The 20,093-nt window shown below is 39.0% G+C and overlaps 2 protein-coding genes and 1 long non-coding RNA gene across 3 annotated transcripts in view; 1 reads left to right on the forward strand and 2 right to left on the reverse strand.

Annotated features, from left to right (window-relative positions):
• Positions 1-5,382: 5,382 nt before the first annotated feature.
• LOC101170507 (T-cell acute lymphocytic leukemia protein 2) lies at positions 5,383-8,581 on the reverse strand. The gene is made up of 3 exons (XM_004068158.4): positions 8,015-8,581; positions 7,618-7,685; positions 5,383-6,341 (listed from the first exon to the last, which is right to left on the reverse strand). The coding sequence occupies exons 1-3, from the start codon at positions 8,053-8,055 to the stop codon at positions 5,986-5,988; spliced, it is 465 nt and encodes a 154-aa protein (XP_004068206.1). The 5' UTR covers positions 8,056-8,581; the 3' UTR covers positions 5,383-5,985.
• A 1,369-nt stretch (positions 8,582-9,950) lies between these two features.
• On the forward strand, positions 9,951-11,947 carry LOC110015032. Its single transcript, XR_002290087.2, has 3 exons — positions 9,951-11,476; positions 11,600-11,668; positions 11,788-11,947. It is a non-coding gene; the product is annotated as an uncharacterized LOC110015032 (long non-coding RNA).
• A 1,356-nt stretch (positions 11,948-13,303) lies between these two features.
• The window catches only part of LOC101155840 (ephrin-A2), a 112,181-nt gene continuing 105,391 nt past the window's right edge, over positions 13,304-20,093 (reverse strand). The window contains exon 4 of the mRNA XM_004068259.4: positions 13,304-17,059. Within this exon, the coding sequence (XP_004068307.1) occupies positions 16,932-17,059 (128 nt within the window). The 3' untranslated portion in view covers positions 13,304-16,931. The remainder of the gene's footprint in view (positions 17,060-20,093) is intronic.

Raw genomic sequence — 20,093 nt, forward strand, 5'->3', positions numbered from 1 at the left:
TCCTGTCACTATTTCTGGGATTTTATGCAGTGGACATGGAATCAGGAAAAATAAAAATTTAAATCTTTGGAGAAGACTTCCTTTATGAAGGGAAATTCAAAAAGTTTAAAGTGAAGCTTGAAGTGGAGATGGGAAAGGTTTCCGGTGCTGAAACAGAACACCAATGGGGGACTTTCCTGTTTGGAGTTTGCATGTTCTCACCGTGCATGCGTGGGTTTTCTCCGGGGACTCCGGGTTCCTCCCACCATCTAAAAACTTGCTTCATAGGTTAATTGGTTACTCTAAATTGTCTCTAGGTGTGCATGTGTGTGATTGTGGCCCTGCGATGGACTGGCGACCTGTCCAGGATGTCCCCTACCTTCGCCCACAAGTGGTGATAGGCTCCAGCAGCCCCTAAAACAGTAAAAAAAGATGAATGAATGACTGACTCACGTCAGGCTGCATTACCAAATCCTTTAAACAAATATATCCTTAACGCTCAATATTCTCTAAACTCACCAGTGAGTTTCCCAATCACATCGTTTACAATAACGCAGGAAGGAAATCGACTCCCGATTAGCATTGTTTTCATTCTAAATGAATTATTCAAAAGGTTTTTATCTTTTTTTGGTTTAAAGGAAACAATGATGGTTATGAAGCTTAAATATGATACACCTTAGAATAAATTCTCCAAAAGTATAGTTTAGTGGAGCTTCACCTGCTTGTTTAGACTTTTTTTGCATTGTTTTGACCTTCTCTTTGCTTTGTTTAAGGATTTATCTATTTTTATTTTGTCTCTACCTGTTTTCCTTATGTTATAAAACATAAAATCAGTTTTTACAGTAAAAAAGGACTAAATGTACCTCTCATAATTGTTTTTTGTGTGTGTGTGTGTGGAAACGTTCAGGTTTCTCAATTATTGTGTGCTATAATAAAAAAAAAAAGCTGTATGTGACAGATAAAAGTTGAGTAACGTCAAGTAGGCCTGCACAATATACCGCAAATTTATGGTTGTTGCGATATCAAGCTGTGCAATGCGCATATCACACAAGACAGTGAAAATTGCAAAAAATGGTTACCTTAAATGTGCTAAAACAATCTTATGGCAACTTGAAGCATTTAACGAATCAATTAAATCCCATTATGCATTTGACCAATCGAATGGACTCCTTCACATTTCGAGTATAATTTTCAAACAGTTTAAATGAAATGGGAATTATGTTTTTGGTTGTTTTGCTATTTTTTTATATATACCGCAAATTATATCGTTATTGCAATATTAATCACAGATATCGCATATTGTGAGTTTTCCTCATATCGTGCAGCCATAATGTCAAGCATTTAAAATAAAACATTAGAGCAAATTGTAACAACTAAAAGCCCAAAAAGTACCTGGACTAGTAAGGGTTAAGGTGGCCACAAACCCTTTGCTGATAAACTCAGACAGAAACAGACAGAGTTTAATCTGACAACTCTAACCCAATCAGTGACTCCAAATAAGGACTTTGAGGCTGTGTTCAACTTTCAGCTGATATCTAACAGAGTTGTTAACATGTATTGATGTGAGGATCATCTGCAGGACTTCAAGGATAAATGTTACATTTAACGGCTCCACTGATGCGAACTTTGAAAGAGGGGCGGGGATGATAAAGCTTCCTTATGTACAGTTTCTTTATCCTGAAGTGCTTTGCCAGCTATCAGAGAAGCAGAGGCTTTTCCCACAGTACGTTGTGTCAGAGCCTCATGAATGCTGATGGAAGGGGGGGTCAAGGGTTGCTCTATGTGTGGTTATCAATGTAACAAGCCAATGATGGGTGGGTGTGGAGCCAATGACTGATAAATATCTCAGCCAATCCGATGAATGCAGAGGGGCAGCACAAGTGGTCCCTGAGGAGCAAGGGGCGTGTTTTAATTAGGGAGCCGGTGTGTGATGCTGGCTCTGCCTCCGTTCTCACCTCTGGTTCACAGGAGGACATGGAGATGAAGGCCAAGGAGGAGGAGGAGGAGGAGGAGTGCAACATCCTGAAGAGAATCAGGCATTTTAGCACCCTCTAGTTCCTCAACATAAACTGTAAGGAGAGGACGACACTAGTGGAATTAAAAATGTTAACCATAATACAAAAATAAACACACAAATTAACTCGTAGAGATTTTTTTAACAATTCCTGTTGATGAGCTTTATACATTTTTAAAGCCTTTTCCTTCAGTTGTTTTCATTGGCATCACATTTTTGTGCAAAACACAAATGTCCTCCATTTCTGTTCAGTTTCTGTTATTTTTATGGAAAACTAAAAAAAAAAAACCAGGCCAATAAAATAAATCAGTTGTTATTTTATTTGTTTTTAAAAACTACAACAGATAGCAATCGAGGGTTTTGGAAAAGATCAGGAACTTTGACAAATGCATGCCCTGTTTAGGGTCACAGGGTTGATGTAGCTTATCTCAGCTACTAAAAGGCAAAGGTGGGGTTCACCCTGGATGGTTTGCCAGGATCCCACAAAGACAAACAACCACACACTCACACCTGAGGAGCAATTTTAGAGTCACCAACCTCTGCAGCATGTTTTTGGATTGTGGGAGGAAGCCGGGGAGCCTAGAGAAAACCCACAGATGCACGGGGAGAACAACTCCACACAGAAAGGTCCCAACCGGGAATCAAACCATGCAGCGCCTTCTTACTGTTAGGCAAGAGTCCTAACCACTACACAACCGTGCAACCCAAAGAACACTTGACTATAATAATTAATCAGAACGTTCTCAGATTTGGTGATACTTTAGAAATGTTTGTAAATGTGTGAGAACGTGACATGTGTGACACTGTAGGAAGGAAAAAAAACAAGCAGACTCCATTCATTCTTCCAAACACTCGAAACTCGGTTGATAGTTTTTTCCTGTTTGGATTTGAAATCCCGTTCTGTTTAACCCTTGTGCTATCCTAGGCACTTTAAAATTGGGAGTTGGGTCATCTAGACCCACTAGACAGTGCGCTGAACCTTTTTTCTTCAATGATTTGTGATCTTCACTGGTGTCCATGGATTACATGAAATCTTTCCACCTTTATCTACCTTTGTCATGGTAGGGAGAACACGTCAATGTAAGGGTGGGGTCATTTAAGATAGCACAAGGGTTAAAGACCCGGTCCAATGAAAATTGTGTTTTTAACATGTTCTTGCAGCATTTTTCCCATGATGGTGGAGCTATAGACACAAGAATAGGATTAAAATTGGGTTTTTGAGTATTTCTAAATTTAAATTGTTGTGAATCAGGAGCCGTCAAAAATGCTGTTTGAAAAAGCTTGTACAGTAGTTGTTCTGTACAGGTTTTTGGCTAAAAATGGAATATAAATCAAATTGTTGTTAAAATAAATTGTTACACCTTACTATATATTGTTTAGGTCCATGAATGAATTTGTCTCTGTTTGTTGCATTTGAATCTGATTTCACAGAAACTGGTGAAGCTGAAGATGGACGCACAGGTGATGGAAATTCTGGAAGAAGTGGTTTCAGTAATCGTCCCTGCTGATGAGACACACTGCACACCCAGATACAGAGGTGGGAACGGACGGCGAGCCAACATCACACAGTGTCCCTGTCAGGTCTGTCTAATGGAACCACGCCCCTCACTCCCTCTGGGACTGCTTCCGTTGTGTTGTCTCTCCTGGGGTTGTCTGATTGGTTTTGATAGTAATCAGTCATTAGCTTCACACCCACTCATCATTGGCTTGTTAAGTGGGAATCGAGCCCCCCATGAGTGTTCTGCAGTCGCAGATACCGAGGGAAAGATCAGGATTTATTGGTGGATTTTAGATCTGGGGGGTTTGACCCTGTTTGTCTGATTTTGATCTAAACTAAACCTTTTTCTTTTTGTTTCCTTTTGCTTTTGGGGTCCGCCACTCTGATACTTCTGTGAGGCGGGGATGCTCAGACCAGCAGGTGGTAAAGATCTCCACTTATATCACATATGTCAGGAAAATATTTTTTCTGAAAATAAAATAAAAAGATGTAGTAAATTCATGCAAAAAGCAGATGCACTTTATAAGAACCCATCTTTTTCTATGTTTAGCAGAATATTCTTGATGTCCACGTTTAAATTACCGTAACTGAGGCCCACAGAATCTGCCAGGATGCTTAGATTCTGTGACCTACAGGTGAACCTAATCGTGCACTAGACACTTTTTACGATTCTAATATTTTGACATATCAACCCTTGTGCTATCTTAGATGACCCCATCCTTACATTGACGTGTTCTCCCTACCATGACAAAGGTAGATAAAGGTGGAAAGATTTCATGGAATCCATGGACACCAGTGAAGATCACAAATCATTGAAGAAAAAAGGTTCAGCGCACTGTCTAGTGGGTCTAGATGACCCAACTCCCAATGTTAAAGTGCTTAGGATAGCACAAGGGTTAAAGTAAAAATGTGTAAAGAAACCAAAACTTTGTTGTCATTGCATTAAACAAAAATATAAAAATTATAGACTTTCCCAACAAGATACTGTTTAATGATTATGTCACTGAAAAGGTTGTATTGTATGTAAACTATTGACTGTAACTATCTGATTCTGATTCTGTTTTACTTTTACAATCTTTGAGGATATTTTCTGTCATTCAATCATTTTATTTTTCAAATCCCTGTTGACTTCCAAATATCTGGCTAGCGTGGACTTTTGCTTTCAAACTTGATTGTCGTCTAATTTTTCGATAAACATTTTCCTTCTTCCAAATAGATAAATATCGTAAAGCACAGCAAACGTGTACAGATCCTGTTAAATCTTTCGTTTAGCAAACTAATGTTCGTCAGTGGCTGAAGAAAACCCAATAAGATCAATTCTGACCCCCACTTTTCACAGTAAAGCTCTGGTGAGATCAGTCATTCAGCAAGAACTCTCATCCTAATAATTCCTAATATGACAAAAAGGAAGCTCATTTATTTTACAAAAGCTTTTTATGTCAAGTCATGTATGAAAACTGAAAAGATTCTTCATCGCTGCTCTTCAGTGCAAACCAGTAGATGCAAGAATCTGCAAGTATCCCTTGTGCTATCTTAGATGACCCCACCCTTACTTGGACATGTTCTCCCTACCATGACAAAGGTGGATAAAGGTGGAAAGATTTCATGTAATCCATGGACACCAGTGAGGTTCACAAATCACTGAAGAAAAAAGGTTCAGTGCACTGTCTAGTGGGTCTAGATGACCCAACTCCCAATGGTAAAGTGCCTAGGATAGCAAAAGGGTTACACCAAATAAATATACGAACAGTGACTCCTTTAACACTCCCGCTTCATTCTACTAATTTTTAGTAGAAATGATTATTATAGTATTATTTATCAGAATAATTATTTTCATATTTAAAGTTTTAAAGTTAAAGTCCCATTATCTATCACAGTGTGTGACATCCACATTTTATCGTCTGGGGTAGAGAAGAGCTGCAGACATAGCTGTGCTCGGAAACCATTTGGTGGTGTAACGTGTTTTAAAGTAGATGTTTGTTTGTAAAAGATACTGATGCAGCACATTATTTATTTACATTTTTAATGATCAAATATTCAGACACAATAACAGAGAATATATCAAACATTATAAAAAGGAATAGCAAAAACAAACAAGACTTTACAGAATAAAAGCATTGACCTGCTTCTTGCTTTAACAGGAAGAAGCCTGAAACTTTCTGGCTGCTGGTTTTTCTGCTGAACTGCAGAACACACGGATAGCTATGTGAATATCACAAGATTGTGTCATATCTTCAAAATGAAGAACTAGAGGGCCCTTTGGATTTTCTTCATTGGTGTCATGTGTGTTTGAGCTGTTTGACCTTTGACCTTCCTTGCATTAATCTAGATCAATAATCAGTCATTCATTCCAGCTGGGATTAGAATTGATCAAACAGCTGAGGTCCAAGACCCTGAACATGACATGAAGAAGTCTACGATTGAGCAACGAGTCACGTCTGCTTAGTTTTCTCCACAGGGGGCGTTCTCTTCAGAGGAAATCCTCTTTCTGTCCTCAGTCGTACATGGCTGGCAGGTGGAGGTACGGCAGGTGGAGCGGCTCATCCAACATTATGTCAAATTCCGCCACCTCTGAATTTATGGAACTTAGATTAGGTGACAGCTCGCCCTGCAGTCTGTGCTCCTCCTCTGCTGGGTCCCCATCCTGGGGGTCCTGCTCTGACAGGAGTTGGTCCAGAAAGCGGATGTATCTGAGAGCAAGGCGCAAGATCTCGTTCTTGCTGAGCTTCCTGTCGGGCGGGTGTGTGGGGATGAGGCGTCGTAGCTCGGCGAAGGCTCCGTTCACGTTCTGCTGCCGCCAGCGCTCCCTGCTGTTGGTGAAGATCCGGCGGACTATCCGGGGGCCGGAACCTGGGGGGAGGATTCAGAGGAGAGGGGTGTCAGCAAGAGTTCTGGACTAGGAGGCTGGTGCAGACAAGAGCGAAGGAGAAAAAGTAAAGTTAGCTACGGTATATAACTCCATAAAGGAGAACAAAAAGAGACAAACAATAATTATCATGTGCTATCCAGCAGCAAATCTCTGTGGCAGGAGAGCATGTCTCAGACAGGAATACATGGAGAGAGTGGTGGGGTCAGCTGAAATGAATCATTGGGGTCCCACTACCATCGGGGGTCGAGAGCAACTCAGATCACCAGGGACCCCACTCACCCATCGCATGGACTGTTCTCCTTCCTATCTTCAGGTATCACATCCCAGCCAACCCTGCAGAACAGTGAAGCTGCGGGACAGTTTCTTCCTCACTGCCATCAGACTCCTGAACTCCTTTAACCCTTGTACTGTCCTATGGGGTCAAGATGACCATTGAAGTGTTCTCCCTACCATGATAAAGGTGAATAAAGGTGGAGAGGATTTCATACAATCCATGGACACCAGTGAAGATCACAAATCATTGAAGAAAAAATGGGTCTAGATGACCCAACTCCCAATGTTAAAGTGCCTAGGATAGCACAAGGGTTAAAAAACCTCAGATTCTAAAATGACCTATTCAACCACCGATGTCTACCTCTGTCCCTCTTACTGATTTACCTTGCACATGCCATTTTGCACAAATCTTATTTTGCACCAGATCTCTTGTACAGTTATTATTTATTGTGTTTTTTTTTATTGCATCTGCCTCACTGTCCAGTTTTTGAACCACTATGTGTTCCTTATATTTACTGCAAGCCTAGACGCTGTTTTGTTGTGGCCGGAGCAACGTAATTCTGTTTGGTGTTCCACCCCAAATGCTATGTATGAATGACAAATAACGTATTTGAATCTGAATAAATGAAACAAAAAATAGGAAACAACACATGAGATCATGGGTGAAAAAAATTAAAGAAAGGAGTAAACATTCAAAAACACAAATAATCTGAAAATATTTACCTGACCAAAACAATTGTTGGCCAAAGGGTTTATTTTTGATGCTTTTTACAGACTTTAAAACATTTAATTTCTTAATAATACATTTTTCTTATAAGCACATATTGCATCATTTGTAAAGTTGACATTTTGATTCAAAATACCTTACTAAACAAAATTACACGAAAAAGCTTCCCTTTGGCATAAGAAAAGCGTTTTTCTCCTTTAAGTATCTTAGGTATTACTTTCATAAATATAAGCAGAGAATTCTTGCAGAAAACTCACCATGAGTGAAGCAGCTGCTGTCAAAAGGAGAAGATGTCTGTTTCATTATGAAGCAGGCTTCTGGCTGGCTGCAGACACACAGGGATTATGAATAATTAAAATCAAAAAATTTAACAACCGTTTTAATAATGATAATAAAATTAGTAAAATAGAAAGGAGCACAGTCCTCCACTTGCACTGACATGTCCTAAAGTTATAAAAATAAATATAAACTATTGTTTTGAACTAAAGTTTTATAAAAATGTGTTAAAGGGGGGGGTAAAAATGTGTTAAAGGGGGGGGGGGGCTTAAAACCTTTAAAAAGTTCTCTAAAAACATGCCACTTAAAGAAAAAAAGAAAACATGCCACTTCCGTCCCTGTGGATCACGTGACCACCTGAGTTTTCTGAGTCCTCACCTGTTGGAGGCGCGTGCGGGGGACTGGCTCTCGTACCGCATGTCTCGTGCAGCAGCGCGGGGGTCTCGGCTCGGCTCGGGGTTCTAGAAGGTTCTGGCTTCGCAGCTCTGCTGTGGGTTTCATGGGTCCCGCTACAGCTTTTATAGGGACGTAGTGCCCCCTCCCGCTGCGTGTCGTGACGCCTCGTTTCCAAGGAGACCCCGCCCTCTGTTATTGACCGTCCCAATAGCGGGCTCATTAAACTCCGGCTCCCAGGAAGCAGCACCCCAGGGACCCAGACTGCCCCCTCCCCTCTGCAGGAGTCGTGTTTTCCGCTCGTCCTCCTCCATCTCCTCTTCATCACGACCCCTGCAGGATCTCATTGGGACCTGAAATAGGCTCAATAACTCCTAACCCCGAACAGAGCTGTTTAACCCGTTTGTTTATGTGCTGGTGTTAAACCACTGTTTCACATCTTCAGGATTCAATCATTTACTTTATCAACAACATATGAAAATAAAAGCACTAAGGGTTCAAATCACTGAGATTAATGTATATTTCAACAACACATCCCCACTTCTTAACTAAAAAAGCTAAATAAATAAAAATACTAACTTGTTTACTTTTTCTTATTTATATAAGATAATCGAGTTAACTTATGGAAGCATGTGTGTCTCATATTTCAAAATAAAAGTAATTAACTCTGCAATAACTTCAATTACATTACTGATTCCTTTTTAAAAATTCTATTGGATGACATGGACCAGGAAGAACAATTTTTGGCAAAATAACCTGACAGCGTATTGCACTGCAGTACAAAATAGTAAACCTTAACCCTTGTGCTATCCTAGACAATTTAGCATTGGGAGTTGGGTCATCTAGACCCACTAGACAGTGTTCTGAACCTTTTTTCTTCAGTGATTTGTGATCTTCACTGGTGTCCATGGATTACATGAAATCTTTCCACCTTTATCCACCTTTGTCATGGTAGGGAGAACACGTCAATGTAAGGGTGGGGTCATAGCACAAGTGTTAAAGAAGTGTCCATGCTTTTTGCCAAGATGGTCAGATTTTAAGGTGAAAATGACTGAGGGCAAACTAACCGGCCTGTAATTCCTTGAACCTGCATTTTTAATAACACTGAAAGGCAACAAAATACTTTAAATTCTATTGCTTTTTGTTTCCTCACATAGAACAGAAATACGTCTTAATACATTTTCCCCCAAATAACTGATTTTTGTATTTGAAAAAGTCTGTTTTTGATGTTGTCTCATCATTAATGTGAAGATCTACAGTCAATCTGTATTCCAGTTTTAAGTCTTTCAGTCTGTCTGTATCAGCATTTCTATGCTGAGATCTGTCTCATCCACTGAAGGAGACGCTTTTCAAGAACATGATGAAAGCTCTCACCACTGAGCGGCGTTCAGAAACAACCACATTCATTATTATAAATCAAAGGGCCACAGATCTAAAGAAGCCGGATCTAAACATGACAAGCAGAATAAGGTTTTGTGCAGAATGCAGAGACTTTAGTCTGTATATTTAAGATGGAGATAGAATAGGAGTGTCATTTTGTCAATACGAGATATTTTAGGATCTCCTGCATCTGTAAATACGTGATACAGCATGTTGGAGGAAATTCGAAGGTCAAACATACTGCCAAAGGAAAGGAAGGCCGAGAGATGTAACACTCTCCATGCTGAAGGTAGGAAGATGCATGAACTCAACAGCCTTTTAGAGGTAAAAGAAAGCTTAGCTGGATCATTTAGCAGAAACCAGCGATTGTGGAAATCAAACAGTGGCATTCCTCAGAATTATTTAGCAAGAGAAGTTGCTTGTAACCCTTGTGCTATCCTAGGCACTTTACCATTGCAGACCCACTAGACAGTGCGCTGAACCTTTTTTCTTCAATTATTTGTGAACTTCACTGATGTCCATAGATGACATGAAATCTTTCCACCTTTATCCACCTTTGTCATGGTAGGAATAACACGTCAATGTAAGGGTGGGGTCATCTAAGATAGCACAAGCGTTATTCATAGCAAATCCAAAGAGTCAGTGTCTGAGGACTGTAACTTCCCCAGAATGTCACTAGAGATGACAACAGTTTCTCCTCCAAGGTTCTTTCAGCTGCGCTCCTCACGAGTCATCACAGCAAATCTTCCACCTCTGTCTAATTCCACCCTTCGTCCCTCAACCCCCTTCATGTCCAGTTCTACATCATCCATGATGACAGTCAACAATGTCCCTCCTCTTAATGGGTCCAAGCATCTGCTTCCCTGCATTTATTTCTAAAACATCCACCGTGATCTGTTGCTCTGATTGATTCATTCTGGATTCTATCCATCCTCGTCCAAAGAGAGAACCTCAACATCTTCACCTCTGTTACCTCCAGGCGTCTGCAGCCTTCAACGCTGAACACCCATTCAGGCTGGTTTCTCATCTTTTATTGATATACTGTATATAGCTGAACTTTTGATCAATTAAAAAATGGAAAAATTGAGAAGATAGCATTTTAACCTATGACTTTGGTTTTTACTCTTAAGAAAGACATACACTTAAATAGAATACTTCAACCAAAAGTGTTATGCAATCAAAATAGAGGTTTTTTTAAAAACATTATTTATAGGTCTACTTTGGTTAGCCGCCCCTACTTCCCTCTAAATATGTAAATATTAATTCATTCGTTTTAGATCCAGTGGAAAAGTATATGAAGTCCATATGAATAGGACTTACATCTATTTCTCTTCTTCCTTCTTGACTGCAACTAAATGTTATTTTACAGCATGAGATAATTTGATTGAAATACATCCTAATAATAAGCAGAGCTTAAAGAATTTCAAACTTCTCAACAATAATTTGCTCAACATTTCAAATGTATGCATTCTTGGAAAAATACAAGCCCTTTTGATTTGATTGCAATGTCAGCAGCAGTGACAATTTATTTTTACTAAGTTTATTGCTGTTACAGAAGCAACTTAGCCATAAATTCATAAATCTAATACACTAAATTTAAATCAGTGCTATGATTTTGTTTGTCTTCAGCCAGAGAGACACAACGGAGGAGTGAAAAACCCTACATGTCGCTCTGGAGCCTCAGGTTGCAGGCTCCTGGTGTAACCCTTGTGCTCTCCTGGGTACTTTAACAATGGGAGTTGGGTCATCCACCACTCTCTGCTGCTCTGGACTGTTGACCGTGCTCCAAATCTAGAAGCCCGTCTCTCTTTCTATCACACTGTCTCTCAACTTTTCTTCTTCGATCATGTCAGCTGACTTTCCCTGTCACAGTCCCAGCATTTGAAATGCTCCTCCTGACACATTGTTCATGTCTGGTTGTCCCTGGCTGCTTCCTCCAGCTCCTCTGGGGTCCCTGGGCCAACTGAGGGATGTCGTTTTTCCAGCGTGTCCTGGCTCTGCTCAATGGGACATGTCTGGAACACCTCCCCAGGGAGGCATCCAGGAGGTGTCCAAACCAGATGCCAGGTTAGCTTCTCCTAATATGGATATTTTTCATTTTACACCAGTAATTTGCCTTTTCTTTTATAAACCCATCATAGCAGAGTTGTTTGCTTTTGTCTGAGTAAGTGGAGTTCTTGTTTTAACCAGACGAAAGATGCTAATCTGAGTACACAGCGCCTCCTGTTGGTTGCCTGGTCAAACGAGATGCAATGACAGGTGAGAGTTTCAGTTTTTCAAGCCAACAGAACTGTTTAAATCATTTTGCAGAAGCAGTTCAAAATGTTTCAGACAGAGACCTTTGTCCTGAGCAGAGACACAGGGCCTGTTGTTTTCAGGGCTGGATCCAGGTGGAGGCAGTATGGTATGGAGCCAATCTGGCTACTGTTGGGAAAAGGTGGGGTACGCCCTGGATAGGTCAAGGGTCAGTTGCAGGGTCACACACTCATGTGCACAACTACAGGTAATTTACAGATACAAACTGTTCATCTATCACCATAGCAAAAAAAATAAAAAAAATAAAAAAGAGTGTCTGGTCTTGCAGCACAGAAACAGTACTTTATAGGATTTTTAACAACTTGCTTATCTATGAGCTCTGGTAGATTCAGTTTTTTTTTAATCTTTCAGCTGAGTTGAAATCTTTAAAATTGGATTTTTCTGTTTTCCTAAAATTGTCCCACATGCATTTATGGACAAAATTCTCAGTGGTCAAAAGTATTCTGCTGCGTCTGAACTGACCCTGCTATTTTTGATTGTATATTTTGCCATTTGATTTGAGCTAGAAAATATATATAAAATTTTTTGCAGATTTATCTTACTTTAACATCCGTGACCCTTCAGTTTGCAAACACAAGTTGTGCACTTTTTTCATTGCTGTTATTTTTCTCTTTCAAAGAAAATATGCTCCGTTTTCAGTTTCATATGGAGTTACATTTGCACCAAATCTTTTAACCAATGTTTTTTGTATCAAGATTTGGTACAAATATTGCTCCAGTAAGATGTTCGCAGCAAAGGAATAAGGAAACAAAAACATTTTGGAATAACGGCGCCATCTGGTGGACAAAGTACAAAATTGTAAACCAGCTTCTGTCAGAACTGTAAAACCATCACAAACCTCGACCTAAATAGATGTTTTTGTTGAGCTAAAGTTGGTCTCAAAAATAGAATTTGTTTGCTTACAAAGGAGATTTTTTGTTGTCAGGATTTTTGCTAATATAACTAATGGAAACTGTTGTTTTTTTACAGCTTCATCCATTTTTGTCTAATTTAAGAAACAGAGATAAAAATATGAGAACGCTTTAATAAGAAAAAGTTAAAATTAAATATTTGATGTGGAGTTCTGAGATGAATTTAGGACAAAAGTTAAAAAAAAGGTTTGTGTTTAGATTTTGCCTTTTGATGTAACAATGGGGTTAACAATAAATCTTTTACAGTTGAAAAGGAACATTATTTCACCTTGTAAGTCTCAGACTGTAGATGTGCTGCTGCTGATTTTACATCCCTAAATCTGTTAATTGTGATTGGCTGTTTAGAATAAACCACACATCATTTATTACCTGCCAATGACTTTCTGACCTGCAAAGCTTTTTTCTTTGTGGTGAAGAACTTTCTTTATGTCTAAATTCAATCAAATAAAATAAAAATAATGAAAGATAAAATAAACAACAGAAATTTAAACAAAAGACATTAAAATGAAAAAAGATTTTTTTAATTTTAAAATTAAATCTAATATCAAATTAAGTTAAATCAAAATAAACTGATAGTGCAGCGTTCCTTTCTTCTCTGCGCTTCATCCTGTGGACGTTTTAACTTCAGGCAAGTAAACCAGTCAAAATGAACGAGTCAAGGCCGGAAAACTGTCTCTCGTGGGACTTTTATTCAATTATTGGTGAATTTATCAAGCACAAATTTCATTTCTTAACCTCTTCTCTCTGAGATTTTCAAACAAAATTCACTCAATAGATGTCTGCTGTCACATTTTTCCTGCTCATGCAGCGCAGGCGTACACAGGAGACCTGATGACCTCCGACCTCTCATCAGCTCTTCAGCCAATCAGATAAATGTATTCTTTACAACAGGACTTTATAAGCATCCAATAAGAAAATATACGAAAACAGATTTTATTTTGCATTTGAAAGAATAGAATTTGCAGATGTTTGATGTAGAAAAAGCTTTTTCTTCTCCAGAGATGGCAAGGAGGTCTCACTCTGACAAACTTTTTTTCCCCATTTATTTCACAGAGTCCTTTACATTTTCTTTATGCTACGAAAAACCGATTCAGTCCACAAAAATCCATTAAGATCCACTGAAGTGTCACTCGCCAACAGAACCAGAATTCACGGGACTACGGGGACCAGAATGCATTGAGATGCAAGCAAGAACAGAAGGAAGACAACAACTACAGCATCAACGACAACAACAAACATCAGACGTCAGTTTTCATATAAACTTTCTCCGGCGAAAAAAATGGCACAAATAAAATTAAGAACTGAGTTTTTCTTCTTTTCATAAAGTTTTCCTGTCGATTCCTTAGGAGTTGCTAAACATCACCTTTTATCCACCACCACAGTGCATTCATATGATATACTGCATTTTCCAGCACGCCCCTGCTTACAAGGACACGCCCCCTCCTGATGGAGAAACTGCATGAGGACATGAAGAAAAATAAATGTGGGTGGGACAAAGAGCTCGACCACACAATGTCACCGCCACAGTCCATAAAAACGTAGCACCAGCGGGGGGAGAAAAGGCCATTTTTGATTTGCTCGTTACCACAAAACATTCGGTTTTATTAAGAAGAAAAATTGATAATAAAGCTCCTCCCCTTTTTTCTAACCCAGCCCACAAATGACAAGACTGCTGTTATGTAGCCCCGCCCACTGAGAATCTTCTAAAAAAAAAATAATAAAAAGTTACAGAAGAGTCTTTGGCAGATTTACAGAAAGAAAAGGCTGAAAAGCGTCTGGATTTTGGAGATCTGATGAAGAAAATTATTGTCTGAAGTTAGCCACGCCCTCCAGCTGGCGATGAGTGAGGATATCGACAACACAGTTCAGTCTTTTCTGTGGCGTTTAATTCTCAGTGATGCCATCCTTGTTTGTAAAAGACAACAGACAAGTACAGTTTTTGGGCTGATGAGGTCCAGCAGAACCACCGCAGTAAATCCATCTGTCAAAGGAGGACTTTTAAGTTGAAGGTCAGACTCCACCGCCACGGGAAAAGACGAGATGCTTTCTTGAGAAGAGGCTTAAAGTTCCTGATTGAATTGATTTATTTTAACCATAGACCACATCAATGTTTTAGCACAACACAAAAATCCATGCGGGTAAGAGGAATTATCAGAAAAGACTCAACATTCTCTGTGTTGGATGAATCCACAGACGGAACACCTGCAGTCTCCGAAAGGTTTAGGTCCAATCTGGTTACTGAAGTGCTGTGTTTTAGCTTTTAAATGAAATATTGGTGTGTGTTTTTTTAAATGAATAAAACATAATGGGAAATGGCACAGGTTCATATGAATTCCTTTCAAAGTAAAAGACATCTTGTATTTCATGTGATCATCTCAAATGTAGTAGTGGGTAGTATAATGTCAGTAGTAATTTAAAAAAAAAAGTTTATTTTTACTGTTTGTGGTGCATCTCAACCTGAAATTTTTCAATCTAACAAATTAAAATTAATTTAGAACTAATAAAATGAACTTTGCTGTTTTTCTTTAGACCAGAAGGTGCACCTAAAATCCATGAATTTGTTTAAAAATGGAAAGTCCGCCCCATAAATCAGTATAATTCTGCCTAAAGTTACTGACTTCAAATTGATTTTCTGTGGTAAACAGTGCTGAAAAATCTGTCAAAATGTTTAAGAACAATGTTGGTAAACTACAAAGCTGCTTTGCTTAAAGGATTGTTGGAAAATTATGGCTACCAATGTCAGGAACCTTGCAAAATGATACGTACTGTCTTTCAACTGTAAATAGATGAAATAAAGTTTGAGTTAAAAGACTCTACTTTTTACTTTACCGTTACTTTTTAAACCTAAAAACTTTTATCTATTTATTTAAAGAGCCTTTATTGAGGGGCAAAAGAGCCCCATATGGCTCCGGAGCCTCAGGTTGCTCATCCCTAACATGTTTTTAAGCATCCTTTTCATCAATTTTATAAAAGCTCAAAGTTGACATCGTAAATGTAGAAAAAACTTTGATAAATAAAGAAATATGATATTATAATTTCAGCCTTAATCTCTTAGCAATGTCTTTCAAAACATTTTAAATAAAGGACATGTATGTAATGTGCAGCAGGTTTAATTGGAATATTCACTCCTTATTAAACATCTCAGAATACATCAATAACATTCAGATTTTGCAATTATTTACAAATTGCTTTATAGTTTTTTTAAGTGTTGACAACATACACAGAAATCAATATTTTTTTGTAACTAAAATTTCTAATGTTATGGTGTTTTTTCTCTTCTAAACATTACAGCTGGATGTGTATCTTAAATTAGTTGTGAAATGCATTCTGCTCCGTGACCACTAGATGGGAGTATTGGCCTTATTTTGCCAATGCGGTCCAGGTGTCCGCAGCTTTACTTCATAAAACAGTTTTTCGTCTTTCCAACCACGAGACTGAAAAAACTGTAAAGGCAATAATTAATGATGCTATAAACATAAACAATTTTCTGTTATTACGGCCACATTCATGACTTGTTCGTGTTAGATAACTCATGAGCATAGAAAAAAATCTTTACACAAATGAGTTTCCTGACTTCCTATCTCACCTGACGTTGTCATGGTAACCGCGCAACCCCTTAAGTCTATGCAGCAGAGGTAAAAAAGTTTTCTGGATTGATCACCGATGTGGGCGCTGTCTTGAGGTGAGATCACAGCGACAACTTTACCCTTAGGTCAGCGTAATCCAGACACACGTGAGGTCATCAGACTTGTCACATCAATCGAGAACATACTTCAACACAACCATAGCTCATTGAATATTGATCATTGAATGATGCAGACACAGAGGCATCTGCTGAAAAATTATCTTTGACACACAGGCATTAAAAAACAAATCGCAGCACATATTTATCAGCCTTGGAAAAAACATGTAAATAGCAAAGATTTAGAGAGGATCCAAATGATGGACAACAACTCAGCAAGTTCTGCAGTAATGGTTATGGAGAAGAAGGTGTTAAAGCATTGATGTGGTCTCCAGGTTTGGCTTTAGTTAAAGAGGTTATTGAAAGGTTTTGTGTACTCGGATGAGCTACAACGTCGGTGCTGAAACCTGCTAGTTCTGGATTAAAAAGAAATAATCCAGGTTCTTTTTGGGAGACGGAATTCTCTGTTCGTTCTGTCTTCAAACTGAATGTTTGCGGAAATCCCAAACTCCTCTCAGCGCTGAACTGAATCCCTCAGGTTGATCCTCAAATCATGATAAGAGTCAGAGGTCGACGAAATAGAGGAAGTCTGCTGGAATCTGAGGAGGAAATGCTACGAGGAAGCAAGGACCAGGAGGATGAGGAGTAGGCTGAGCAGAGCGGGGGATGGCAGCGTCAGGCTGCAGGCGCCGGTGGTGTCATCCGTCAGGAAGGGTTCTGGTGACTCGTACACAGAGTCATCTAAAAGAGAGAACAGAGCTGTGTTAGAACACAGAGCAAACTGACTAAAGATAGAAGTTGCTGCCCCAGTGGTTCTCCCTGTGCTTTACTTTACCATAAAATAAACTTTTTTTTCAGTGATCAATAAATTAATTTAAATTGGGGCTACGCACTTACACTTTTCTCCACTAGAGGGCTCTGATTGACATTTCATAAGAAACAAGTTGAAGTAACAGACTCAGTTTCTGCCAGAGTATATAAGTTACATTTATTTTGATGCCTTTACTTTAGTTTTTGCAAACATGTTAGTCCTTAAATAAAGATTTACAACATCATTTACTTCAGAAGACTGTACTCATAGCTACTGTATTCATATAGTTACTTCTTTTTTTTGGAAAAATTAGTCAATTGTAGGGATGCATATTAGGATAAAAGTGGAACTGTCAGCGCTGGACACTGAAGATTTCTAACAGTTAATCTCTTAAACACAGTTTAGCTGAGACTGTAAAACCACAATGTGGCTCCAATAAAAATGCTGTTTGCTAACGCAGCAGTGATGCACGGCAAAGGTAAAGCATTTGTTAAATACCAAAAATTCCTCATACCTGGGAAAAAGGAAGAATGAGAAGCACAATCTTTGATAAACGAAAGCTAAAGTTTAAATATTGGATATTTATTATTAGTCTTTGCTCGATTAAAACAGTGGATTAAAAGATTGTGCATCACATGTGATCTAGACATCAGTGAAAATTTGTTCTTACTAAATAGGAGGGATGCTACTCGTTCGAAAAAATTATAATTTTTATTCCAACTTAGGAAAATCCTTGATTTTTTTTTTTACTTGTCCTGAGCAAACATATGAGAGCTGAAGGACTCTAGTGTTGGACATATTTTACTGTTACAACATGAAACTTCTGAGACACAAGGTGTGTATTTATATGAACCCCTTTTTTAATTTAGGCTAAACTTTATTTATATTGATTAAAGATTTATCTGGTTTTTGTTGGACCAAATGGAAAAGAAGAGAGAGGGATGTTGGGGGGGGGGTAAGGGCACAAATAAGAGAGGGATGGGGGGGGGGGGGGGGGGGTTGAGGAAATTAGAAGGTGATTATAGAAGCAGGGGTTGCTGAGTTGCTGGAGGTTTATAACCATTACTGTCAGGTGTAAATGTTAGTGTAAAGGGGCGGGGCCTGTCCACACACACTCAAATGTTGCGAACGTACCTGTTAGCTCCAAAAATCTTCACATACAAACATTTCAACATGTAAACAACTAAAGTTCACACGCTCATACTTATGCATACAAACCATCACAAGTAAAGCATTTCATTCTGTCACACATACTATCTGTGCAAAAGTCAGCTGACACCTTGTCTCAGGTAAGTGTTTATCTTTTGCTGAGGTGGTCAACTCCACACCAAGAGCCCCACGGAAGCAGCAGTGGCAGCCAGGACCCCCCGGGACCCGCACAGTATAGCAGCATAGCACTTTTTTTACCATTTGCTTTTTTACTCTTAGTCAAGTAATTATTCCTATAACCACTTTTTACTTCAATTCGAGTAACATTGTTTGTTAGCAAAGATACTTCTTTTTTTGCAGATGTCTAGAGTGGTGGACTAAGAATCAGGGTTAGTGCCAACTTTAGGTTCTGTTCCTACAGGCAGGTTTCAGCTCGTGGACATCAAACTTAAAACCAAATCAATTATCTTCTTTATTTTCTCTTCAGTACTGTTCCATCATCTTCAAGAATCTCAGATAAATGTGATCGTATAAAGTGAAGAGCAGGAATGACTGATAGAGGAGGAGCCTTAAAGCTGTCAGCTGTTGTGAATCTCAGGGTGGAAGTGGAACAGATAAATGCAGAAAGTTGTGTCGGGGAGAACATTCGATGTGAAACCAAAATCAAATAACATTTACTAATCCCAAACAGAACTTTCAGTCCGGATCGGTTGTGGCTCAGGTTAACAACAACCACAACCACCGCATGTTCAAGGCTGAGGAAATCAAAGGAAAGCCAGAAGTGTAAGTCTTATCAGGAACTTTGAATGTTGGAACCTTAGGGAAAGGTAAAGAGCTGGTCGACATGATGGGAAGAAGAAAGGTGGATGTCCTGTGTGGTGAGAAATGTGAAGAAGACAAGGACACAGCAGATGACCAAGACTGCTCTGTGGTTTTTAGAGAGGAGTTGAATCAGGCTTTGGAAGGTTCTTCCAGATCACATGTGTCAAACTCAAGGCCCGCGGGCCAAATGTGGCCCGCCATGTCATTTTATGTGGCCCGCGAGAGCATAAAAGTTTTTAATTTCTTGAAATAAAAAATAAAAATTGGTGTGTATTTATTCATATCTAGGGGAAATCAGACTTAAAATATCGAATTAAGCAACTATACATTAGGACACTGTCAATATAACCTAACCTGTCAGAATTAAATTTAAAAGGATTTATGGTAGAGTAACAAGCAAATATATGTTTTCTATGCAACTGTGATTGTCACTTTAAAAAGTTATAGTAAATAAATAATCAGTTATTTAACATTAAGGAGTAGTTACATTTATTTTTCATTACATTTAGTTATATGTATAAGTTATCTGGCCCTTTGAGGACAGCCGCTATGCTGATGTGGCCCTCAGTGGACATGAGTTTGACACCCCTGTTCCAGATGATTGGACGACCACAGCTGGGAGGAGGTGCTTGGTGTGTCATCTGGATTGATAGGTAGACTTAGTGGTGGAGTTAAAAAGTTCCAGTGTGTTGAAAGGAAGAGGTTTGCTTGGACAAAGTGAGACACAGAGAGTAGAAAAGACAGCAGACAGATGTACTGGGAGTTGTGGGTGAGGCGAGATGAGCATCCCCGCCCCCTCTTCCCCTTTTCTGGTTGTTGAGAGCTCAATGCAAGGTGTTTGTAGCCTGCCCAGTGTATTTTCTATGTCACAAACAAAATCTTATTCCAACGGCATTTTTTCTTCTGCTCCTGATTCACAATGTACAAAAAGAAATACTCAGAAATGTAACTACCTCTATGGACCAGCGAAATGTATGGAAGCGATTCTGTAGC

Source organism: Oryzias latipes, chromosome 4 (genome assembly GCF_002234675.1).
Source record: "Oryzias latipes chromosome 4, ASM223467v1".
NCBI lineage: Eukaryota > Metazoa > Chordata > Actinopteri > Beloniformes > Adrianichthyidae > Oryzias > Oryzias latipes.

What these genes read in the sequence shown, in the direction of transcription:
- LOC101170507 (XM_004068158.4), bottom strand. Translation starts at nt 8,055, where the DNA reads ATGCGGTACGAGAGCCAGTCCCCCGCACGCGCCTCCAACAG. An exon ending in CCCGCACGCGCCTCCAACAG is followed by an intron (nt 7,686 to 8,014) that starts GTGAGGACTCAG and finishes GTGTGTCTGCAG; the next exon opens with CCAGCCAGAAGCCTGCTTCA. An exon ending in CAGCAGCTGCTTCACTCATG is followed by an intron (nt 6,342 to 7,617) that starts GTGAGTTTTCTG and finishes TCCTCCCCCCAG; the next exon opens with GTTCCGGCCCCCGGATAGTC.